Source organism: Falco cherrug, chromosome 3 (assembly GCF_023634085.1).
Source record: "Falco cherrug isolate bFalChe1 chromosome 3, bFalChe1.pri, whole genome shotgun sequence".
Lineage (NCBI taxonomy): Eukaryota > Metazoa > Chordata > Aves > Falconiformes > Falconidae > Falco > Falco cherrug.
The window spans coordinates 109,379,620-109,405,927 of NC_073699.1; the positions used below are offsets into that span (position 1 = coordinate 109,379,620).

At 43.8% G+C, this 26,308-nt stretch overlaps 1 protein-coding gene across 3 annotated transcripts in view; it reads left to right on the plus strand.

Moving 5' to 3' along the window:
* Positions 1 to 24,195, plus strand: part of C1QTNF12 (C1q and TNF related 12) — a 28,399-nt gene extending 4,204 nt beyond the window's left edge. For 2 of the 3 annotated variants that reach the window (XM_055704421.1, XM_055704422.1), the window contains exons 3-9: positions 8,407 to 8,526; positions 9,714 to 9,825; positions 10,087 to 10,316; positions 14,845 to 14,953; positions 16,291 to 16,381; positions 20,638 to 20,716; positions 21,324 to 24,195. In XM_055704421.1, coding sequence (XP_055560396.1) covers positions 8,407 to 8,526; positions 9,714 to 9,825; positions 10,087 to 10,316; positions 14,845 to 14,953; positions 16,291 to 16,381; positions 20,638 to 20,716; positions 21,324 to 21,422 — 840 coding nt within the window. In that variant the 3' untranslated portion in view covers positions 21,423 to 24,195. The remainder of the gene's footprint in view (positions 1 to 8,406; positions 8,527 to 9,713; positions 9,826 to 10,086; positions 10,317 to 14,844; positions 14,954 to 16,290; positions 16,382 to 20,637; positions 20,717 to 21,323) is intronic. The other variant, XM_055704423.1, reaches the window with a different exon arrangement.
* The last annotated feature ends 2,113 nt before the right edge of the window (positions 24,196 to 26,308 follow it).

A 26,308-nucleotide genomic window follows, 5' to 3' on the forward strand; every position in this document is an offset into this window, starting at 1 on the left:
TAATCAATCACTTTCTTCTACTCCTTCTAGCGCTGCTTCATTCTGCTTTTGCAAAAGGGGCTGGGTATCTATCTGGTACAACTAAATTTCAGTCCATTCTGGAACTAATTTGGCTTGATGTAAAATGTATTGGACTGCAAGCAGAATATATTCTGACTGTAAAAGCAAGCAGAAACTGGTCCTGGTTAATTCTGCTATAGTCATACATCTACTATTGCTAGAAGAAACACAGTATTCATTTGAAGGCTAGTGGGCATTCATTAAAACAGACATTGTTTGGAAGCTGCAGTTTCTGTGTTGAAATACTTTGCTTTAAAATATCCATGGCAAAGGTTTGGCTGCAGTAAGAGCTGGTGAGGTCAGTGAAGGCAGGTTCTGTTGAGTAAGTATAGGATGAAACCAAATCTTTGATGTAAATGCTTATGAGCTCTGCTTGATATCCACTCCCAAATTTTGCACTGTGAAGTTTTCTCCTTGGAATCTATTTGAGGTTGACATCCAGGCTCTCTAGTTAAGTATTGCTTCTAAATGTCATGGGTGACTGTATTGTATTTATATTTATATATAGCACCTGCCCAAACTAAGGGATTATTTTACACATACTATAAATGCAATGCTTAAGGATTGTCACCATTTCTGGGGTCGTTGACAGTTGCCATTTACAGCAAAGCACCACAATTTGTATTCAGTTGAGGGAAGACGGAAAGTAATAGCGAAGCTCTCCTTACCTAACCTATCAAGCTAAAGGAACGTTGAAAGTGGAAGGCTGATCTCTTTGAGCTGTGAAGGTACTTCTGTGAGCAGTCTTGTTTCACTTTCCTGTACAGGGCATGCTTTCATGGAACAACAGCAGTGTCCCATTTCATTTCTCTACAGCACATAACAGGAAAGGTGGAATTTTTGTGGCCTTGTGCAGTAAAAATTAGGGCTGTGTTTACCTTGGAACGCTCTGCTGCCAGCTGGTAGGTTTATCAAAGCAGGAGGAGCAGGGAATGAAATACTAGCTGAGTAGTGTTTTTTATTCATACTATTGAAAAGGTAGATGTCTTTTCCTTCTAATTAAGCAAAACAATTTGGGACAAATTTCTTTTGGGAATTCTTTTCAAATAGGTGTGTAGAAAGCTCCCATTCAACATTCACGATGCATGAGTGAGTCATGTGGTGAAACCTCTACCTAAAACGGGGAAGCAGAAATCTCAAATCTCCTGATAAACCTGATATTTCCAAGGGAACTGTGTATTTGGTTTGTGGTTTTTTAAAAGTTTTTCTCCAGTCTTATCTTTGCTGAGTTGCTGTCAATGTGATGTGCTTGCAAGCACATGAGTTTTCTTCTCTGACACAGGTGTACTAAGAGAGAGCAGAATGTGAGTGATGGTTTTAATCTATTGGACCTTCTTAATTTGACTGTGTGGCTGAGTACCTGCAGCTGCCACTCGCCAGGCTTGCCTTCTCCTTTCCAGGCATAGATTTTGCCTTGCAGGACGTGGTAGCACGCTAACAGGGGTTAACGGTAGTAGATTGTCCACTGGCTATATAGAGTTGATGCTGACCAGGAGTTACCACTTGATACCTGGGCAGAGGGAATAAAGATGGAGCAGACTTTTGGTGCCCAGTGAAAGGACAAGAAGCAGTGGTTACAAGCTGAAGTACAGGAAATTCTGCTTAAATGTAAGGAAAAAAGCCTCTGTACCATGAGGATGGTCAAACACTGGAAAAGGCTGGTCAGAGAGGCTGCGGAGCATCCATCCTTGGAGACAGTCAAAACCTGACTGCACGTGGTCCAGAGTAACCTGTTCTAGTTCACCTGCTTGGAGCAGAGAGTGTTGAATTAAACAGCCTGTGCATGTCCCTTCCAGCTTCAGCTGTTCTGTGAGCTGCTTTTAGGGGTAGTTCAGCTAAGCAACTCAAAGACAGCATCCTAACCTGGGGAAAATTAATGACTCAGTGTCCCAGTGAAATTTCAGGGATGATTTGAGGTCAACAGGATTTTACCTTCAGTGGAAGAAATAGTGTAATATTTTGAAATTAGTTAGCCACTATATAGCTAAAGAGTCCTTGAAATTTTATTTTCTTTGTGATCCTTCTGTCTCTGTCAGGTATCTAGGGTCAGGTCTACCTGGTTTATGATGTAAATCTCTCTGAATGATTTCTTTGGGGCCTTTTGCTTCCCGTTGAAAACAGCAGCTGGTTCAGTGACATAGCACAGATTGCATTCCTCCACTGTAAAGAGATTTCAGTCTTAGCCTGAAGTGTGTGATTGCACGTGTAATTGAGAAAAGTATTTTTGTGGTCTGACAAGTGGTAAAGCCATGGGAGAGACTGGACTGTGGACCTGTCTGTAGCAGGAGATGTTATCTTTCATGTTTTGTATCTGTCATCACTGTCAGGCTTGTTATAGCCCTTCTAGTCCATAATATGCCAGAGCAAATAACAGGCTTCCTAGCAATTCCTCGTGGCCCATGTAAAATAACGTTGGATTCATATATCTGTGACTCGGCCTATCAGATAATTCAGTGCTTCATCTCATTTCTCAGAGCTGTATATAAGATTTTTAAAGCTCATTATTAAATTATGTAGTCCTATATCAGATGTGGGTTTATGTACTACATGCATTACACTGCTCCTGTTCTGTTGGTGCTGCTCAGTTCCTCGCCTTTGTGGTGTCCCTCAAGACAGAACTTTACTGGTACATCCACGGGTGGCACTGGTTAACGTTGCAGCATGGCTAACACAGCACAAACATTCCTCACCCAGAATAGCTCTTGCTCATGCGAACTGTTCCATTAGATTAATTAAATTCATTATGGGTGTGGCTGCTGCAGGTACTTTGTGTTTAAGTGGAGGGGAGAAGCGTTTTGAGATAGCCATTTAGGGGAGTGAAGTATAACTTTTCAATCACAAAACATAGTGGGGAATTTAGGTAGGAATTCCATTTCGGATTTGGCTAAGATGCCAGACCTAACACTTCTGCTCTAGGGAAAATTCTTGAGAGATCTGTAAAAACCACAAGTGGTCAGGACCTTGGTTTTACATCTCATTAATAACCAAGAGTGTGTATAACCATAAGTTATTAGCAGCTGCCATAGGATTTTTCATGCTAAAAAACCAGTGGTCTGTCACTTTTTAACCTCTTCCAAGTAAAATACACTACTGAAATAAATAATTTGCTCCCAATTTCATAACAAAGCTGACAATACTCTTGCTGGTGTAAATCAGGTATAATAACATAGAAATTTGTGGATGAAGGTAATTGAAATGCTTAGTCGAGTCCATTTTGCAGCTGGCAAATGCTTAACTATTAAGCAAAGAATTCTTAAATATAATTCAATCCCAGATGGACAAATATGTAGGTAACTGAGCAAAACTTGCAGGGCAGTAACTTCAGACATAAAGGCTGTGGACTGGAATAGTTAGATATGTTCTTGGACACATCTCTGACTAATTGCAGGTGGAAAGGATGCTGTTTTCTGAAAAAATTGTAACCTTTTCATGCTTTCTTTCCATCCTGTTCCACCCTGAGAAACACTTAGGTGTGCCTGAGAACACTTTGAGATGCTCTCAGGTGTACAAGCTTGCTCACACGTCACGTTGATTTATTTTTTTTTGTTCATTCCAGTGTAGTTTTTAGCAGAGGTGCAGACTGGATCCCAGCATCCTTGAATTTCAGGAAAGTTCAGATACAGTTCAGAAATTTCTCAGGATCCAAACTCTGCTACTTGACTGTAGATTTTCTGCTAGCAGTTTCTTCCACGCTGGCTGAGTCTTGGCCAGAGACTGTGTGTGTCTCTGGGAAGTGCGTGCTGTTCTGGGAGTTAAAGCCAGAAAGAACCACAGGTTCTGTTTGCGTACAGCAGCCTAAATTACAGCTCAGCTTGTCTTTTTTTTCTTTTTTTTTTTTTTTTTTTTGTGAGGGAAGTTAGGGAGAGGGTGGGCTAATTTCTCGTCAGTCTTCTAAACTGGTTCTGAAGTGATAGGTAGGTGCCATTGTATTGGGATTCCAAGGTAATGTTAAAAGACCTGATTGAAAGTTCATTAAAAATTGCTGGCAAGGATTCTGTTGATTTTGGAGGTACTGTTTCAAGTGTTAAGGAGTAACCTGATTTCACTGTAGTTAAGGTGAGGATTCCTCCAGACTCCTGTAGGTTAGCTTTGCGCTGTAAACAGCACCCCAGGAGGGACAAGTCCCCTTTGCTGGGATTCCAAGGCTGTTCTCAGCCCTGACTGATACCTGAGTTGGCTGCAAGGTCTCTCTGGCTGCTGGAGGCTGCCACTGCCAAGAAAAATAGAGGCTTGCATGCTTATTGCTGGGATTGCTCATGCATGCCATAGTAATTAAATAATAATACCACAAGGATGGAACATTCATTTTAACTGTCAATCATGCTTGGGCTGGAGAAATTGGGGAGTGCCATGACTGTCTTGTAGAGGGATTTGTAATTTAAGCAAGCCACTGGAGAGGTATGGGATTTTTATATTTATTTCTTTAAAAACTTCTGGAGTTCTTAATTTATTTTTCTGGGATGTGCCATCTGGATTTCTTTTTTCTCCCTGACAAGATGTCTGCTCTGGCCTGTTTCTTCACAGCTGGAGCTCCAGAAAGGCTGAGGACATCTGTTTGTCTTCACAGTTAATGATCAGAGTCTGCCCATGATTGCTGGCTTCTGCTTCTAGCTGGCCTGTTTCCTCCTTTTTGCAGTAGAGGGGAGTTTATGCCTGTCTTGGAGCCTGGTGGAAACCAGGAGTACTTGATTAGTCTCTTCCACATCTGCAGCAAATGCTGCATCCCAGCGCCTAAGACTCTGGTCTTGTGTGTGCTGTGCTCTGGAGACTGCACTGCTGAGTTCCTGCCACATGAGCCAGCTCTTTTTGAAGGATGAACTGATTTTATTTTCCTTTTCTCTACAACCCAGCTGTTCTTTCTCTGGCTTCTGTTACAGCACTGAGGGAGTACTCCATCCTGCCTGAGTTGGGTGCTTCCTTCTGTTTTGTCAACTGCACTGCAGCTTTACCACAGACCTGTCGGTCCCAGTCACTGGGACAAAAAGACATCTTCTCCCTTTGGGAAAAGCATGGGTAGGGTAGGCTTTTACCTGCTCTACATTTATGAGCTTTGTAAACTTCGATGCTCATAAATACAGTCCTCTGCAGGTGTGACCTCATGTGTGGTGATGCTGCACCTGCCTGCTTTCAGATGAAGTGGGGTAGGAAAGAACTAGCTTCTCCCATCAGAAATCATTACATCTTTACAGAACTCCCATAAATATATTTCATGTTTGTTGTAGAGATAAGCTGCACCTCATGTGCTGTTCTAAGAACTTTTCAAACTTTATGAACGTTTGCCTCTGGACTTGATGTAAATGTGGTACAATAGACGGAGAGGTTTGCACCAAAGGACTTTCCTGGCCTGTCTTTGACTTTTTTTACGCTTTGCAAAAATCTGCAGTCAAGCAATTTGTGGGAAGATGATAATGTTTTAGCGAGGTAACGAATTTCACAATGCCCGTGCTTTCCTGTGGTGCTCCATCTACATTACTTTCCAATGGAAAAAAAAGCTATTTAAGCCCTCAGTGCAGTAAATAAAAAAGGCAAATAGTAATTCAGCTAAAACAACCTACTAAAACCCTTTGACTAAACATGCGATTTACGGCTGACTGAAAATGTGGTTATAAACATTAAAGAGTCTGTTCAAGACTGATTTTTGGTACAGAAATAACAAACTAGATTGTTATGAATATGTGTCTTGCTCTCGTTTGCGATACGCGCTAAATTTGAGCACCAAGGCGAGTGGGCATAACCATATCTCTGGCTATCGTTAATTACAGTAGGATGCATGAATGATATGGTGAAATGTCTTGGGATGTCCTTGCTCTGGCTTAGAGCGCAGGTGGCAGCTACTCCAGACAGAATGTTGCAGAGGGGAGGATAAGTGGACTGCGTGAATACAGCAATTCAATAGGAGTAGATCTTCCTGTGGATTGCGTTTGAGCAGTAAATAACCTAAGATTATTTGCCAAATAGAGAAGATAGTTGGCTTCACAGGGGTGGAGATGTATATTTAACAAATACCCTTGCTCTGCTCACGACACATCGGATTTCTGGGGAGCTGGTTTGTACATCATACTCTGCTGGCTTGTAAATAATTTGTTGACCCAAGCTGTTTGAAATAAAGAGTTGTGATCACATCAGCTAAGAAATCTATGGACAAGTGCCTTGTACTACACCCATGTGCCTGGATGCGTGCCGGAGAGTGAGTTTTCCAGGCTCTGCATCAGCTTAGAAGCTCTGACATTCCTTACAGCCTCAAGCTGGAACTCCAGCAGACTTCTAAGATTTAATTTTCAAACGATTTATGCTGCGTGGGTTTTTGTCATAGCAGGTCACGCAGACTGTGGTCTTTTCTCCTCAAAATGGGTTTGCCCTGGCATTTCTAGCTAAAATTTGCAGTCCTCTGTCCAATTCCTGTTGCTCTCAGTGACGTATATTGTGGCTTTTGGGACCTCAGCTCTACCTGCATTCCAAAGGGTAATTGTTTCCTATGTGCTTCTGCAGTCTACTTGATGAAGGGGAATCTATGCTCATAAGTGGTACTAGAAATGTTATTAAAACTCAATAAAACTTAGCTGAGAAGTGGCAAGTGCTTTAGAGAGCCAAGTGAGACAGGTAAGGAGCAAATGTAGAGCGTTTGCTAACTCGGCTGTGCTGGAAGCACCTTGCAAGATCACTGAATGTAGAGCTATAGTGTCTGAGCTGCGGCAGAACCGTCTAGTGCTGTCAAACTAGTAGGAGCTTAACATCCAGGGGCAAACACTTTTAGATCTGAAAAGCGCACTGTTGACTGGCTTTGCTTCTATGCTTTTTCCACACCCATCTTGTTTTCTTCCTCCTGAATGGTGATAGATCAATATTGATTTACCTAATCTTATAATGGTCTAGGAATCGTTTCAAATATCATTCAACCCACTACTGCCTTGTGTTGCTTTCCTGCTGGAATTCTGATCTGTACCTGTTCTGTCTCACCAGGAGAACAACAAAAACAGTTTTTCTGAATGAATTCCAGAAGTTTACAATAGGCATAGGGTGGGATTTTTGTTTATTTTAAAGATTTATTTTTTTTAAGTGTTCATTGCAGTTCTTCTCTGGCTTTTTCATTAATGGCTCTGGATAATTAAGCATGGTTTGTGAAATTCTGGGAGGGCTTGTGCTTTTATCCTCACCATGAAGGACATTTGGGAGGCTGGTGTGCCAGCAGATTGGAACCTCCCTAGCCAACTGCTAGTTGCTCTCGACAAGAGCAGGGCAGGATATTGACAACCAATGATTTCTGGTACCTTTTTTCAGTCTAAAGTTAGAAGTTAATTTCCTAGCCTAGGAGAAAAACAACAGGTATGGCTATTTGACCACTTACTTCTGGTTGTCTCTGGGAGGTGAGTAATGGGAACGAGGGAGTCCAATGGGAAGGGGATCCAAATTCATAAAGACAGATCCTCTCTTCTGTCCAGACTTTGTTTAGAAGGGATCCAGGACTAGGCACTTCAATGTCAAAGCTTCCCTAGATAATTTCTCTATGGCTATGATACAGTTGCAGAATGCAGGAGTGGGCAAGGTAGTTGAATTTGCCAACGGACATCTTTTCTGTGATCGGACATGTACTTCATTTCTCATTGTGATTTTGTTTTTTTCTGTGTGCACATTTGTCACTCTGCAGCCTGTGATTTGAAAGTTGTGGAGCATTTCAAATGTTTCTGTACATTTTAATCTCCCTGTATTGCTTGACTGATCCAGCTGATAAATGTCAGATGCCAGTAGTGAACAATCTCTGGCATCTGGGCAGGTTTTCTGTGGCACATATTAGGACTTTCAGAGGGCTGAGAGTCTCAGAAGCTTGAGAAAGGTCTCTGAGGTGCACTGGTTCCCAGCTCTTGGCTCTAACTGATTTCTTAAGCAAAGGAAGATGGGAGGCCCTGCAGGTAATAGCTTATTAAGTTATGAAAAGGCATTTTGATGTTTTAAGTGCAGCATCTTCTGTCTTTTGGGACATTTCTGCTGGCAGGCTTAGCCTGCAACTTATGAAGAAAAAAATCCCACTCTAATGGGACTCTTTGGAAGGCTGGTGTCTTTCATACACTGTGTCAGAGCTCAGACTGAAGTACTACCCTGCATTTGCAATGCTCCTGTAAATGAAGACAAAGTGGCATGGTACTGGATAATCCAAACTGAATTGCTTGTTACAGAAATGTAAAATTCCATTTTATCCCACCTTCAATGTCCTCCTTGATCCAGACGTACTGCATTTGGGATGTGGTTTAGGCAGCAGACAACAGTTTGGTCTGGAAACTTTGCCTTCCCTGAATCCATGTATTGGCTAGAGATACGATGATACCAGTCTTTGCTCTTGTTTCTCTTTAGATCCTAGAATCTCCAGATCCTCGAATCACAGATCCACGGCGGACCTGGATCTCCTTTGTTCACCGCCCAGATGATGGCAATACCTCTAAAAGGAGATGCAAAGGGAAAGACAAGAAATTAGTAGGTTATTGCTATATCGCCCTCAGCTAATAAATGTGCAGTGTGGCTTCCCTTCTCACTACTGATACGCAAGGTGTTTTGTATACTCCAGCTTTTGCCTTCTCACCCCAGAGTGTGCTGCTTTTTCATTTGTGTGTTTAATTTCTCAGAGTATTTTGGACAAGTCTGAGGCAAAGAGTGCTATATGCTTTGTAAGTTAAGGTGTGTGAATTCCACTGTCAACATTCATTTTTGTTTAAACCAGCTGTTTCTTGGACTGAGCCTTTTTTGTGTGTGTTTTTTTTTTCTCCTGCTCAGTAGAAATAAAATTAATGTTTTTTTCTTCCACTAGATAAAGTCCAAGTATCCCAAAGGATATATTAAGCAAGGTGTGGACAAGTTGTTTATTTCAAAATAATGAGTTACTGATCATCTGCTGAGTGATGCTTGATCATGTGTGGACTTCTAATCTGCTGCTTAGATAATCTTGAATGCTTTTAATGATAACGCTGTTAATGATTTCCTTTTTTTTTCTTAGTGAGCTGATAGACAGGAGTGCTTCCATGCAGGTTTACTGCATTTCAGTTGAGGAAACAGGAACTCTTGGGAACCATATACATCAGAATAGCTTTGATAACGCTGCTGCATGTTTGTACTGCTACTTTAAAGCTCTAATGTGTGTGTGGCTAATTTTTACAGGTGTTATGAATGAACTGTTTAATTTTTTTACTGAGAGCTCTACTGTCACACCAAATGTTCATGTATGTGATCATTATGTCTGAGCAATGTATATTAAATAACGTAATAATGTGGCTAGATAGCTATTTTAGTTAGTGAATAGACAGAATAAGTGTAAAAGTATGATACTTTGGTGATAGGAGAAGATACAGCAGTGGCAAACTTAGTCTTGTGCCTGTTGTTGTGCTTTGCACTGTATATATGTACTTCAAGGACCAGCTAGTGTTTACCTGAGCAAAGTTTATCCTCCCACATAAAGATATGAGTAGATTCCAAGTGCTGGAATTCACAGCTGGCTGGAGAGTCAGTTTAAGACTTACTGCATCAGGCCTGTCGTTGGACTGATAGTGGAGGGGGCTGCTCACGTGGCTGACAGCCCTGTAGGACTGGCTCATGGCTGAGAGAATTTGTGGTCTGTCAGTGCAACTGCCTGGTTCAATTCACATGTTTTTCTTTGGTTACTTCCTTAGCGTGGCCTTGTTGGGCCCCCAGGACCTCCCGGTCCCCAGGGACCTCCAGGAGCACCTGGTGCTGAAGTCACCCGGGAAGTCCTTCTGCAGGAGTTTAAGGAAATATTAAAAGGTAAAGACTGTGAGAGCTTTGTGCTTTTGTGGTATGCTTCTGTTGGTGAACGCCATGGCAAATAAAGAACTGGCTTTGCAAACGTTTACCTTAAAGCATTCCCCTATCCGGCAGTCAAAATTTTGGAAAAATGTTTCCTCAGGGCTGCTTAGTTTGAGTCGAAGAGTTAAGTGCAGAAGTCTAATCACACAACTAATGGCTTCATAGACCAGGCTCTTAAACTAAGCCTTTATTTTCCTGTACCTTTTCTTTTCTTCCCAGAAGCCATTGAGCGTCGAGCATCCCTGGCTATTTCAGCCCATCCTAGCCAGCTGCCTCCACTCCTGCTCTCCTTGGAGGAAGTTTCGCCCCACAGACGTGTAGAGGAGGCATTCCATTGCAAGCTAAAAGGACAAGTCATTGTAGATAAGAAGACCCTGGTAGAACTTCAGAACTTCCAGTCGGTGAGAAGGGATTACAGACTGAACCTGTGCAACTCCACAACAGCCATTGTGCGTAGATCAGCTGTAGTTCCCCCAGTCTGCAAAGCTGCTAGGTGGCTGTGTAGATAAAGGTGTTTCCCAAAAGGGCAGACTAATCCCAGAAGCACATCCCAGGCTATGAATATAGCACTACCTTTTCTGTGATTGACAGAAGTAAGATCTCGTAGGGTGATTTCAGCACTGAAGCTCAGCTGCAGTGAGATGGACATTTAACTCTGAGTCCTCTCCTTCCTGACAAGCCCAAGAGGCAGACTTTCTGCCTTCTCTTGCAGCCCAGCTGAATCTCATTACAGTTCTTACTGAAGTTCTAACAGGTCTGTGCAAGAGAGGGCTGTCTCACAGGTCCGAACAGCAGTCAGGTTTTTTTATTTCAGTTAATGATGGAGAAAGACTTGTCCATGTTTGGCATTAGTCTGAAGGATCTGTTCTTTTTTACAGTGCACACCCTGTTTAATTCCAGAGTAACGTTCAAGTGCAGAAAAATGTCAGAGGCAGACAGAAGCCATTGGTTTGGTTATGGATTCGTGAGCCCAAATAAGAGCCATCGTTTTGTTAGATGGGCCAGTCCTGATGCTCAAATTCTTTACATAATGTCTTATCGAAGACTAATAAATGTTAACTGTATAATTTTGTTATAGTCATGTTACAATGACAAGCACGCCAGCATAGGATGCTGTCGGTAGTTATAAGCATGGTTACAAGCAAGCTGTTGAATTGATATTAAAACTTTTACTAGCCATTTCTGATCCAGCGGCGAATAGGATCTGAATTAGAAGTATAAATGTTAGGCAAAGTAATAGCTAAAAACAAACAGCTGCTTGGTAGCTGAGGAGACTTATTCTAGACTTTGGAATCACAAAGCCTATCTAATACCACAAGGCCTTCAGACACATGGTTGCTTTTGTGATGCGACAAGAGTTTGAAGAATATAAACAAGGAATATGGCTTTCCATCAGCAGCATTTGCTAACACTGTCCATGTAGTACGGTGCTGAGCTTCCCTCCCAGCTGCTCCGAGTCCTGTTTCTGAGGAATCCTGTCCAGCAGATCCTTTCCTATGAAGCAGTTTTGCTGCTAGGACTTCTCACAGCTGCGGGACTAGAGGCAGGGGCTGTGTTCTAAATAGGGTGCTTTCCTGGATCTTTCCCAAATACACTTGTGGAAGCCTGGTTTGACAGCACTGTGGGTGCTGGCACAGAGGCAAGATTGTACTTGAAGTGTGGGCAGGGCTAGAGAGATCTGCTGCCTCATTAATTAGGAGGGAAAATGTGAATAAAGACATCTCAGCCATCAGTGCGTAGGCTGATGCTTCCCATGCTTTGTTATCATATGCCTAGCTTCTTTCTAATTGCTTCTGGCCCTGAAGCTGATGTGGGAGGGCTGGCAGGCCTCTGGATGCCAGCCTTTCATTTCAGCTTTGGGACAAGAAGTGTCTGGTTTTAGCTTGTGCTCTGATATAGGGGAATTTAGCAGGGAGGGAGACAGGGGATGCTCTTGCAAAGATGAAAACATTGACTTTAAACAACCCAAGCAGGGGGGAAAGAGATCATTCCCCTCCCTCCATTCTGTCAGTTTAATAGTGTGAAGAAGCCAACAGTTTGATACTTCTCAGGGAAATGACAGGGGTTGACTAATTTTCCTGGATTTGGACTTTACCCAAAGCATTTTGAGATAGTGGAAAGAACCTGTGTTGAGAAACAGCCTATCACTACTATATTCTGTCATTTGAGTGTGTTGTCCAAGTCACTCTCACCTTGAGTGTTGAGAGAGCACAATGGTTTTCTCATCCTTCCATGCTATATTTCCTCCAAGAATGTTCCCTCCCCCTCTTGGTCTCACAATTTCCTTGATATCTGGAACGAAACATGTGATACTCCTTTCCCCACACCTCTTCCTCCTCTGCCTCCTGCTTTGAGGTTTCTGATGGTTGCCTTTTCCAGAAGCTCTCAGAAAGGTACGTGACACAGCAAGAACGGAAGTAACTGGAGCTTCTGACAGGCCATGGAAGTGGGATTTCTCTGGGGCCCAGGAACGTTACTGGAACCAGATCATTTAAGGCTAAGATGGCCTACGTGCTTTTTTTTCATGGTGAAAGATCCCAGAAGGACTCCTGGTGTCTCCTGTGCCTTGAGGTCAGGCTAAATGTCTACCTTTTGGCAGCTGAATTTTGTTGCTGCTTCAGGAAATTGGTGCATCCCTTGTTCATTGTGGTTGCTGTGCAGGCTGTGTATCCTGTTCTTTAATAACAGATAAGTCAGCGCATTGCTTTCCACAGCATTTGTCACTGAAAAGTGATACTGGCTGTTCATATCTCAAATCTTGGTGCATGGCTTCTGTTTTCCACCTGGAAGTAAACGATGGAGTGTACGAGGGAGATGTGGGGATAGGAGCTGAACTGAGGCAGAGGAGCTGAGCTTGGTTTGTACAGAATGACTAGACACTAGTTTATTTGCTTTTGGTCTGAAATAACTGTGTGCAAACAGTTTCTCAGATATAAATCCCTGCAGTGTCTGAAGCAGCTAGGTGAGTATGCTGCTGTGAGGCAGCAAATGCAGCAAGGAGCTCTAATTGGCGTAGGGTTTAATGGAATATTTTGCCCAGAGAACCTCTCCCTGCATTGTCTATTTCTATGAGCAAAAGAATAACAAAGCCACAGAGGGCATGAAGAAACAGGAATGTTTTATCAGCGATAATTTACTGGTGCCTAAAATTGCCTTCCACGCTCAGCCAGTGGTTTTGGAATTATGTTGCTGATTCTGCTAATAGCTGTAACAAGAAAGGAATGAATTAACTATACATTATTAACTATGCAGTACAGCTTTACACATATACAGGGCTTGGATCTGCTCTTTCAGTGAGGTAAATCTGAAACAGCATTACCAAAAATGATATAGCATAAGAGCACATAGTCTTTGTTAGGTTGGCTGTTGTCTGTGCACGTCCTTTTGTGTGTGTTTCTGTGCACAAGCACACATTAGTGCCCACTGATAAACACAGGGACTTAGAAATTACTGTACAAAATGTCGTTGTTCTGCAGTTCATTATTACAGTTTTCCCATTATACTTATGTGATCTTATAAGAAGTGCCACTACAGTTGCACATGGATAAATTTTTACCATGGTATGCATACATAAAACATTTCTAGAAAAGTTCTGTGAAATTTTTAAAATACAGCTAGATCTTGGTAAACAAGGACTGGGAATTATCCTGTTGTGACCCTTGCCTGGGATGTGCAGGTTCACTCCTACCATGTAGTAACTATCTAAACAAACACCACCAGACCCCAATATTTGCAGCTTTACACCGTTTAAAAGAGAAAGCTAAATAAATTATTTCTACCCTGCACTGTGAAAGCTCGCAATTTCTGGCTGTGATGAACCGTAATGGGGAGGCAATTAACTTCCTCTCATACTTGAACAAAGGTGTTCCACTACTTTTTTTTTTTTTTTCCCTAGTGTAGTAGCACCTGTGGCAGCACTGCTCCAGATTTGTTCACCACGTCTTAGGCCCGTTTTGCCAGCTGGTATTGGAAAGAATGTCCAAATGCTGGGTTATTGAGATCGCTAAATTATGTATTTGTGCATGTTTTGGGGATATAGCAGTATGTGTGCCTTTACCAAGTCAGACTTGAACAGCTCTTCTGTCCTGTAAGACCAATGTGGGGCAAATGTCTCAGGACAGCATCCATGGGGATGCGTTCACATTGCACAGAATGCCCTTGCGGTGGAAGCAGAGTCTGACTAATGTGCTTTCTTGGCCCGTTGAAGCCACTCCTGCTTCTCCCCAGCTCTAGCCAAATTCATGAGGCAGGCCAAAACAAACAATAAACATTTCTTGCAGGGTTTATTTTAGTCTGAGTCAGATAATCTGCTGTGAGTTTGACTTAAGACTGCTTCCTTGCCATGAGGAGAAGCTGCATGCTATTTACTAGTTTTTTGCCTATTCTGTAGAATCCAAGGCTAGAACAAAATGAAACTAAACATGGAATCTTTAAGAATCCAAGCTGTCGTTCTTTAACAGTATCAAAGCCACCTGACTTAAACCTAAAGTGGGTAGAAAACCTCTGGAGACCCATACAAGTGTTTTCTCTGTACTTGTATCACAAAAACAGTGTATGAGGTTCCAGGTTTTTGAGCCCGGGGACACTGCTCGGCCCCATTTAGGAAGTCTTTGGGAGTAGTAGGGACCTCTTGACTCAAAAAATGCGAGATCTTGTGTAGCAGAACATCAGTGGAGGCTAGAGGCCACTAGGACCAGCAGAGCATAGGGATGCAGTAAGCACAGTCTGAGTCAAGGTAAACTGGAACAGTCTGGCAATCAGCAAAAAGGGCATCTTCATGTCTCATACTGATCGTTTCGCCTTTTGTGAGCATCAAATGCTGAGAGTGCCCATCTGGCAGGTGTGTTCTGGGGAGATAAGCCTCACAAATTTTTTCAGCTTTGTTCTCATGCATGTAAGCTTGTTCTTTGTCACAGGCAGAGGCAATTGTTGAGAGTGCTGGGGATTTCATCAAGGTCTGGTTTTCTCATTTTACAGCCTCTGGCCAAAGGAGCTTTTCTCCGGGGGACGGGATTAAATCTGGCAACAGGACGTTTCACAGCACCTGTGTCTGGCATCTACCAGTTTTCAGCTAATGTCCACATTGGTGAGTGTTGTCCACAGAAACCTTTTCTGTACTGCCTGAGAGCTGCAGGAAGGAGTCCTGGAGAACTCCCTGGGTCCCGTTTGATTTAAAGTATGTGCAATGCCAGCCCTTTGCAGTGAGCTTTCCCTTTGGTACCATGACCCAGACCCCTGTCCTTAGAGCTGGGTGCTTCCCCAGACCGACAGCCACAGCAAGCTCCTCCGTGCAAACCAAACAAATCAATACTTCTTATGGAGATGAGTTTAGGGACCAAATATATTCATGTGCAGAGAACTTAGGGCTTCCATAAAAGACCTTAGAAGAAATGAAGATGGAGAACTGCATCAAGGCAGTTCTGATTGTGTTTTGTCACCAGTGCGTTTGTTCAATGGTTTTTAATTATTCAGTGATGAAGTATTTTATAATCTAACACCAGAAGGGTGCTTTCCTGATAAGTTTTGGTGGGTTGACCCTGACTGGATGCCAGGTGCCCACCAAAGCCCCCTCCTCAGCTGGACAGGGGAGAGAATATGTAACAAAAGGCTTGTGGGTCAAGGTGAGGACAGGGAGAGATTGGTCACCAGTTACTGTCACAGGCGAAACAGACTGGACTTGGGGAAAAATAAATTTAATTTATTGCCAATGAAATCAGAGTAGGATAATGACAAATAAAACCAAAATCTTAAAACACCTTCCCCCAATCCCACCTTTGTTCTTGGGCTGAACTTTACTCCTGATTTCTCCTCTCTCCCAGCAGCACAGGGCATGGTGGTTTTGGTCTGGTCACCAGATGTTGGTTTTGCCTCTTCCTCCTCAAAGGGAGGACTCCTCACACTCTTCCCCTGCTCCAGCCTGGGCTCCTCTCTCCATGGGGCCAGAGGTCCTGCCAGGAGCCTGCTCCAGCATGGCCTTCCCATGGATCACAGCCTCCTCTGGGCATCCCCCTGCTGCGACGTGGGGTCCTCCACAGGCTGCAGGTGGAGATGGGCTCCACTGTTAAGCCCCATGGGCTGAGGGGCACAGCCTGCCTCACCATGGTCTTCATCACAGGCTGCCAGGGAATCTCTGCTCTGGTGCCTGGAGCATCTCCTGCCCTCTGCACTGACCTGGGGGGCTGCAGGTCCATCTCATAGCCGGCTGGTGCTGGCCCACCATAACAAATCAAAGTTGGACGTAAGAAACTGCTAGAAGCTTCCCCTACAGAAGCCACCCCTATAGCCCCCCTCTACTAAAACCTTCACGTGCAAACCCAATACAGGAGTCACAAGGTTACTGGTGTCTCTGTTAAGCCAAGCACCAGCAACTGGTGGTCTGCTATGTTGTGAAAGTGCTTATATTCCTTCCACTGCTTTCCCTAGACCACAGTGAGTTGAAGAGTAAAGTCCAACTCCGAGCCAGAGATAATGTCCGAGTGTTGATCTGCATTGAATCTCTGTGCCACCGATACACGTGAGTTACTGCGATGCTGTCTTGACAATTATTTTTCTCAGATGGGCCAATGTTTCAACCAACTGTGGAAATCAGGTTCACCAACAGTGAATTTTATATGATAAATGTTTGTAGAACTTTTCTGAAGAGTGAAGTTCCGTTCGCTTTTAGGTTTTATGTGGTTTTTTTAATTCTGATTTTTAACCTTTTGGTGCTAATTACTCTAAATAGCTAAATGTTGTGTATGTTGAGAGAATTGTGAATGAAGTCAGCTGAATCTGGATGTAGCTGAAGGTGCCGAATGCTCAGCTATCATGAACATACAGAGTGAGACAAACACTTTAATTTTGTGCCAGAGGTGGTTAGGTAAATTTTTATAATTTCAGCTGCGTCCTGAATGGATCATGGCATCTCACTCATGTTGCCATGGAAGTGCTGGAGTGATGAGAAGAATGAATAGAAGGAAAATAGAGGTGGATGGGTCCTGAGGCAGAGAGTGCAAGGCTTGTACACAGGTGTATGATACCTTCTGGCAGCCCTCAGATGCCTTCTGGAGCTTGCTCAGATAACCACGCTGAATTTTCCTTTGCTGGGATCCATTAGCAAAACTCTGCTAAAGAATTGTTAGGCCATGGCGACCTTGGGTGTTGCTCCTTATGCACTGGGCCACGGCACCAGTGTACTGGTGGCTGCTCGTGTTTGCTCTGCTTCTGTCATCCTTTCAGCTGCAGCATGTAGGTGCCCTGTGTCTCGGAGAAGGCCAGCTTGCTCTGGAGGAGTTTGGCAAGCTTTGCTTGGAGGAAGGGGCTGCGGAGCCCCTCGGTTGGGCTGAAACACACCCAGCAGAGGGCAATGCCGCTTGCACAGAGTAGCCACTGCGTCTGCTTGCAGCTCGGCCCTTTTCAGGGGAGAAAAAATGCCTGGACAGGGCTGTGCAGCTTTGCTGTGCCCTGCCCGCAGCTCTTCCAGTGCAGCTGTAGCAACAGCCTTGTGATAGCACCACTGAAATATAGCCGTAAAACGACTCCGCAGGTGTAACCTAAACCCGACAAAACCATACATTTGCTGCTGGACTGACTGCTTCAGCCCTCACCTTCCCTGCTCCATGAGTCAGAGTGCTGCAAACAGGACTGACCTCTCTGCAGACGTTTCAGTTTAGTGGTGGGTGAATTTGACATGAAGCCTCGTGTAATAAATAAACCTCTCTTAGGGTTCATTGGCCTGTGGAAAAGACTCGGTTGGTGTCTGTGTACCCGTTAGTAACTAGGGTAAGAGGGAGCTGTGCACCCACTGACATGATGGGAAATCAAGGAGCTTGCAGACTGGAGCAACCGGCACCTCCTCGGCCCTGTAGACTGTTTTATAACCGTTTTTTATGACTGCAGCATTTCAAGTGAGGCAGTGACAGACTGGCTGCAGTCACAATGTCAGAGAAGAATGGGGGTGTAACTTCTTGCCCCTTGAAGGGTTGGCTTATATTCTGGTAAGCTGCAGATCTTAGGGGACATTTCATTTCTGGCACTTGTGAGAATTCCTTTGGATCGTGCTAAGAATGGACCTCAGCCTGATCTGGAAATCTGGGATGCTTGTTGACAGGGAGTGATTTTGGGACAGCCCAGGCCTTTAGTCACAGGGGTAGAACAGGTATGAGTAGGGTAGAATATTACTGCCCTTTTTACAAGTGGCTCTCTCAAATTGCCTTTGCACAGTGCAGATCCCTAGTCCTGTCCTTTACTCTGCATAGCGAAGACCAGTCAGATTCCAGTAATCAGGTGTTGGGTTTTTTTCTTTCTTCAGCATTGATGCTTTTTTCTTTTCACCTATAATAATCTCTTCATTTTAGCAATTTCATCAAGAACAGGACTCATGCCCCTAGCCCTTGGATTCCTCGGAGACTGCAAGTCCCACAGAATCTTTTTCTACATGCTTTTGGGATGTGGAAAGATAATCCCTGTTGGGATACGGGAAAATATTGTTGGTTGGTGATGTTGACCTTACGGTATTTCAATAAAGATTTGAGCGAATGAGTGGGTGAGATTTATGAAGCCACCTACAGGATTTAAAAGTGAAATGGATCCTGAAGATCTCCAAGAATGAAAAGCTGTTCTCCCATCCTGATCTCTGCTTTACGTTGTCTCCAGTTACAGGATCATATAGAAAATCTAAAATCCATTTAAACGGTTTTGAAAAATAAATGAAAGTGACAGGGGTGACTGTTCCTTCCTGAGATTCCACAAGCTCCCAATTGATTTAAGGCATCTGAGGGAGAACAAAATGTTTCTTCTGGAAGGCTACTTCTGTCTCCAATGACAGCGCCTGTCTATGTCTCTCTCTCCTTTGCTGTCCATTCAGTCAACCTTACAGTGGTATTACTAAAGAAAGGATGTCAGTCTCTGATTGCTTTCGGCATGACTTTAGTTTTGCTTTCTTGTTCTGGTAAATGCAAGCACAAGAGTGACCTGAATAGGAAGCTTCCCCGTGGGCCATGGAAACTACTGTGCCTTCCTCATTGCAGGTCTTTTTAGCTGAAAGCTTCTAGAAATCTCTTCTGGCTCTAGCTAGGATGTGTGAACAACCTCTTTGTCACATACAGCCCAGGCAGGTTTATTGGGGTGTTCTGAGATTACCTTGCCATCTGAAGAATTTATAGCTACATTCTCCAAAGAACAGGAATAGCAGAATCCTTTTTGTCTTAGAACTGACTCAGGTGTTAATTATTTAGATAAAAGCTCTCTGATCTGTGACTCGGAGTTTTCATCAGTTGTCCAGGGTTGCAGTTTATGGTTGGCTATCCTGTATGGCTGTCCAGAGTGGAGTGAGTTGGACAGCAGTGGGCATAAAGCGGGATCAGCGCTGGCTCCGAGAGCCCTCTCTGTCATATGGTAGATGAGAGTATGGCTGGTCTGGGGCATGGAAGGTGGGTGGAGGGATGGGAATCTGCCTGGACAGACATTCTGCTGGCACAGGCTGAGCTGCCACCCGTGCTTGTGGAATTTCCTGGGGATGTCAGCATACACAGTCATTCATTTGAGGGAGCTGAAAGAGCCCCGAGGGCTTTCGGCAGAGAGAGGTGGAAACTTAGAGGCAAGGAGACAGTTGGAGTAGAAGAGATTAATGGTGGGAAGTTCCCACCCAAGTTAGGCTTTTGGCAGAAGCATACAGACTGAGCTCTTCAGTCAAGGTGGTGCCAAGTGGCTTGCTCTCTCTGGGCCAAATTGCCCCTACCTTTTATGCATGTTATTTCCTTGCAAGGGGGCTGGAAACAGCACGTTTGCACTTGCTCGGTTTCGTCACTACCACTTCATGGAAAAAAGGGAGGAAAGGGGTTGGTTTTCTTGGGAAAACAACTACATCTGCTACCACTGGCTAGGCAGGTATCGGAAGAACTAGCCAGGCGTGGAGCTCTGTGCTTTCGTATTGCTTTGGAACTGAGCTTACAGGAGTTGTTCTGATTGTTGTTGTCTCAGGCACCTCCTTCTACCCCGAATCCTGTACAAAGGAGCTGAGTTAGTGTTCTGTAAACTGCGGGTGCAGCAGAGAGCAGCTGTCCTATGTCTTGCTCCTGCAAGGAATATAATGGCTATTAGAATATGATATTAGGAAAACCCAGTGTTTGAAGAGTGACCTGGAGCTCTTCCTTGAATTTTAACTAAAGCACAATATTTTTTTTTTTTGTGCTTTTCTGACCCCTGCTCCAAATGTCCTCCCAAAACAGCTTTCAGCTGCAGAATATGTTCTTTCTTTCGTAGGCTGACTGCATATATTAAGGTTGAAATACGCCTTTCATGCTTTGGAAATGGATGAACTGTAATTGGCAGAATGCATATACCTGGGTCTTTGCAGAATAACAAGCGTAGAAACTGTTGTGGGGGTCAGCAAACTGGGATAACTGGTATGGATGGAGACAAATCTAAAGAGCGTGTCTAGCACCTGTTCAGGGCTGGGGAATGGAGACTACAGGACCTTGAGGAAGACCTCTGTCAGAGAAGGTGGCTCCCAGCTCTTGCCTCCAGCTCAGTTTTGTGTTCATAATCCTGTGTGCTCTCTAGGTCTTCCATTAGACGCTACAGTGAGGACAAGAATCTACCATTCTCATTTCGAGGTAGCTGATTACTGCTCGAATCAAGTCAACAGGCCACCTGTTTAGTCCAGATGGGTACTAGAACCAGCAGGTCCTATTTCTAGGGAGGTCATGAGACTACTGTCATTCTGCATGCAAGTATTGTGACTGCCTTAGGTGTTCAAGCAGTTTATTTTTCTTTTTTGCTACTGTTTAGGTCTTTGGAAGTCATTGCTGGTCTGGAAAGTAACAGCAAAATCTTCACTATCTACGTACACGGCTTACTGCAGCTGCAGGTAAGCCCGTGCAGGCGGAATCGCTGTACTGGTTTGCTTGGTGGGCTGCGCGAGGCTCTCTTCTCACCAGGAGACGGGGAAGCTTTTATTAATCTTCTTTCAAAGGTTAATGAAGTTAAATGCCTTACTTGGAGTGACTAGAGAGAAGCTGTGGCAGGAACAGGAACAAAAGCCAGACTTGCGTTGCCCATTCTGATCTTAAGCTGCAGAAGTAACCTCCCCTCTGAGGAATGACCCTAAATATTTTTCTTTCTCAAATCTCCCTAGCATTGTTAAGATGGTAATTCTATTTCCCATTTCATAGCAGGGGATGTGAAGCACAAATGGCCACTTGACTAGTCACCCAAAATGATGCTAGTGCAGTAGGAGTCTAGTCAAGGAATAAATCTATAGCACAGTTTCACTACAGAAAATTTCTTCCACTAAATCAAGACTGTAGTGTTGCAATAAAAAAAAATATTTGATCAGGTCCTGTTCCCAGGAGGGAAAAGGGCAGGAGGCTTCTGTGCTTAGTTCATGGCAGTGAAATGCTTTCCGCCCCCGCCCCCCCCTTTTATGCTGGGATGAAGCATCAGATAATTTCCCTTTCCCTCTTTTCTCTCGGCAGGCTGGCCAGTACACCTCCATATTTGTGGATAACAGTGCTGGAGCTCCCATCACCATTCAGAACGGATCAGATTTTATGGGCATGTTAATGGGCGCGTAACGTCATCTGCAGCAGCGTAGCAGGGAAGGATATGAATTAGAGCCTTGCAGTGTATATTTGACTGAAGAAACCTTTACTTTGACTCTTGAAGACTGCTTCCTTGTAACTGTTGGCATCTTTTTAAACAAGCAAAGAGCCTTTCCTTTCACAGATACTCCAGCTTGCTTTCAGAGGCTACTGCTTTTCGAGGTCCACACCAGTTCATTCATCGTAAAAAAATATACTTTTATAATTCAGAAATAAACTGTAATATTTAATTTGTGCTTCACCAGATGCTCACTGAACAGTACACTGAGATTTGGAATTTGTTGCATTATAACTTTATTTCACAATAGCACTTGTAATCAGCATGTCTTTTGGGATCGATTGTGGGGTGTTTGAGTTTGTAAATGAAGGATTGAGAGGGGAAGTAAAGAAGTGACTATATTCTCTGTGTTATGGAGGAAGAGACAAGGATTTGCAAAACTGCTTTTCTCATGCAATTGTGAACGGTATAGGCCCTCTCTCATGTTCAGAATTGGATATATTTGACAAAAAGTATATTGAATTCTCAGACGATGCCTGCTTCACAGATGGGAATCCGAGGTCCAAACTCTTTATTGTGGTTCGTTGTATCTAAGTATTGCCTTGATCTTACTGATGAAGCTGAATACCTTGCTGCCTGTGCAGTTTTGTTGTTATGAAAAGGTAAGGCCAATGGCACCAGTTCTAGGACGAACTCCCTTACTTGTGTTCTTATGTTTTAGTAAGATATACATGTGGTTTTGGACTGCATCGCATAGACAGCATCCTCTCAGGTGCCGTATAATCATTTGTAAATGCGTCAAATGTATTACACTGGTTGTCAGAAGCCTGGCAAAGACAGTGAGGGTAGCAGCCCCGGATCAGATGTGTCACCTATTTGGTGCTTGTTTGATGCCAGTGAAATAATAAAAGAAAACATGGGGCAAGGCTTGCTTCCATCAGGCGGCCAGGGTCGTAGCAAGTCTATCTGAGCTGTGCTTGGAGGTTGAAAGTGCTGCCAAAGGCTGTCCAAAAGACCGTCCAGTGGATGTTTTCTGGATTTCTACACATCTGTTTGCAAATGTAAGCATGTGAGATCGAGCCCCCCGAGCAGCTTTGCATATAGCTCCTGGCTACAAACTCATTCTGATTAAGTAAAAGGGTGTTGCCATTTCACGGGGTTAAGGTGTGTTACCCAAGATGTGGTAACATCCCTGTGATTAAAAAAAACCGCACTCGTTTAACGTACCTCTGTAGCTTTCCCTTTCAACAGACACCTGGCCCTTTTATTGATTCAACTTAACTAAGGACATATTTGTATAACAGTGTCCTAACTAGATGGTAGCAAGGCCCAGAAGGGCGTCCACGTACTTCTTCTTGAATATTTGCAGTGAAAGGAAGATATCCCTTGTAGTATTGCGACCTTTGATCAACTGCAGTATCTTCGTTCAAGGGAAACAAAGGCTGCTGGGGACAGCAGAAGGCATGTAAAAAATGTCATCTGTCGCTGGGTCTGTTCAGGTTGGCCAATATATGATGTTTCTACAAGCTCCAGTAACGCTGCTGTTGAGGTTGGTGGTATGCAAAGATGTCTGTCTTCGAGAGCTGTGGAAATACCTGCTGTAAAACAGGCATGGCTCAAACTGGTTTTGGGTTTTTTTCATCTCTATTATAAATACCTTGAGACAGAGCTTTAAGGATAAATGGTATTTTTTCCTTTGTGAAGAAAGTATTGAAGTGATACCTATTGGAGGAGGAAGGAGAGGGTACAGGGAATGATACAGTAGTGCTGTGACACAAGTAAACACAGGTAAATTCTGCTTTCTAGTCAATGGAATGCGGTTGTTCTAACTGAACCTGTGTGGCTGTCTAAAATACAGCAGCTATGAATGTTTATATATTCCTTCTTGCTCCACAATACATACCAGAATTCCTATGGATTTTTTTTTTTTTCATAGTATACTTTGGGGAGAATCTGCTTTTAAGCATAAACTGGGTGCTGTGCTGGCAGAGGGGAGTCCACAGCTATCGAAGCATAGCAAGCAGCAGCAGCGGTCATCTCTGGAGCTTCAGATAGCACGAGCCACGTGTGAATATCACTAAACCCTGTCGATAAAGATTGGCTGCTTACACGGGGGTTTGATGGAGTAAGTGTAGTCAGGGCAAGTGGCCTGTATCCCAGCATGTATAGCTATACTGTCCTTTGTTCTGTGTGAATATTTGTAATAAATTGGGCTGTTTTGTGCATGACTTACAGCAACATAATCAACGTGGTGTGACATTCAAGCGTACATTGGTATATATAGGGGTTTTGAACCGAGTCTCACTGTTCTTGGTAAATCTGAGTTAAAATATTTATTTGGTTGTAGAACTAAAAATGTTTGTCAGACTCTGTTTTGGGATTTGTGACTCTCTTTTCCCCACTCTTTGCTGGTTTACTCTCACGATCTTCTTAGTAGGAGACGCACTCGTTCTGCCTTTATACTGCTTCTCCTTTATTTGTATAAAGAGTGCTGCCCTGACAGTTCCCCTGGTGTGCTAGCAGCTGTCAGACAGTCCTAGGAACACACAGCCCGAACAGTGAAGGCCTAAATCTCCCTCGGCAGGAGCAGTGATTGCCTGTGGGTAGTGTCAGAGAGAGGAGCAGACCTCTCCCCGGCGTCTGTCGGGGAGCCACGCTGGCCTTCTGCTCCCGCTGGGGAAAGGAGCCGCATTACCGGAGGACACGGACATCGCATCTCTTTGTCTGTCCCGAGTTCACAGTCACCACTGGAAAGCTTGTGGGGTTTCAATCAGCTCTTTTTATTCTCCAGATAGAGGGTTGTCCCTTAAGGAGCTTTCCTACGCATCCCCAAGGTCTTGTAGCCAAAAGACCTTTTTTTTTTTTTTTTTTTTTTTTTAGGAGTCTTTCAGCTCTGAATGCTAGCAGGCTGCACTCCTGGGGCTTCAGGCAGCGTGAGATTGTCCGTCCAGCAGCAAGATGGGGCAGAACAGGTCGAAACGGCCAAGAAGCGAGCTGAGAGTGGGGCCTCCAGCGCCGGGGTGCAGCGAGTGTGCAAAACTCATCACTATTATGGACACGAGCCTCCTGGCTGGGCTGCGGGTGAGACAAACACCCTGCAAGGCTTCCGCGCTGTTTGGAGAGCAAGGAGATTAATGGTGTGCGAAGCAAAGTTTCAGTGCTCCTCTGTAGTCATAAAATTTATAGTCCCAGAAAATGGAAGGACTCGAGGGGACTGAGTTCAGTATGAAGAAGTTGTTTATAACAAAATAAAACCCACGTGCTTGAGCCTATGGTTTAACGGCCAAGTGTTTTAAGCCCGCTCGGTGGCAATGGCTATTTGTGGGTGCAAGGGGAGAAGTCTAAAAGAGGCACAATTAAATGGTTTCTCTCCCTTTTTTTTTTTTTTTTTTTTTTTTTTTTTCTTTTCCTGGGTCCTTCCAGCATGCTCAATGCACTATCAGTATGAGCTGGGGCAGGGGGGATATGATGGGGGCACCTCTCTTGAGGTCCTAGCAGAATAGGAAACACAGTTGCTGCTTTTTTTGCACACACACCCTCTCTTTTTTTTTTTTTTTTTCCTTTAGCATTTCTAAGTTTAGGGTTTCAGGGAAACCGGAGGTAAGGAAAGGTACATCTCACTGGAACCAGTTCCTTTCTTACCCTCATCTTTGACTACTTCACAGGAATGTTTGCACAGAAGCACCTTCAAAAAAGTTTCAAATATTTATAACTTGTACTCGCAGTAATAATTTGTTCAGGTACTGTATATATACTATTGATAGTACATATATATTCAGGTACTCTATATAAAGTGTGTATATATATATATATGTATACTAGTTCAAGAACACTTGCAAAGATGTTCTTGTGACACCCCCCACGGATCAGTGAATCTTCACCAAATCTCTGCTGCCTTCACCGTGCCCTTGCTCACTAACCCTCCTGGCCCCTTCCTCTGCAAAACCTCACTCAGTCCTTGCAACCACCCACATCAAGCTTTTTGCTGTGTGCACAGCTCAGATTCAGACAAAACCACTGCGAATCACCATGGTTTTGTTAGGGCTAATGGTCTCTGCAGATCCCTCTTGAACGAGGGAGGTGTGTTCGCTATCCAGAGTTTTGCACGCGCTCGTGAATTTTTCCTACCCGAAAGCTTCTTCCTTCTAAGATGCTGACAGTGAGTTTTGTACTCTGGTCCTGTAAGACTCACCGAGCTCGGTATTCTCGTTGCTCTGGTTGCTGCGCTTCCCCCTCACACAGGCTGCGATGTAAAGCAGAGGGCTTTGCTGCTTGGCTTGTATTTCAGCACCAAGAACCCAAACCCTAGGATGAGCACAGACCACTAATTTCAATGTCTACAAAAGTTATCATCTTCACTCCTAATTCCTGATTCTAAATGGAATCCAGCTATAAGTTTCCAGCTTCAGGCTACAGTTGCTTGCTTAGCACAATGGTAAAATGTCATTGCCTTGTGCTTCCGGAACACGCCTCTGCCTTGTCTCAAAGGTCTAAGCTAGGTAGTGCTTTAGATAAATATATATATTTTTAAATATATATTTTTTAATATTTTATATATAAACCTTATAGGAGTTTTTTTAGCTCCTATATTGGGTACCCTCACAAAATGTGCTGGTAAGTGTGGTTTCTGAGCCTGACAGAGAGCCCACTGAGCCTGGTGGAAAATCTGGCGGGAGTGCTAGCAATTCGTCCCAGAATATAGGTATTTGGTCTAGTCCAGGGCTTAACTCCGGAGCTGCCTTTCAGGTGTGCTCCTGCTGGCACAGCCACGATCAGTTTTGCCCTCTGAGCTATATTGACAAAAGATTGCTGCATCGTCCTAATCCTGCTGCTTTTTGCTTGTCTCATGTTTACCACTGCG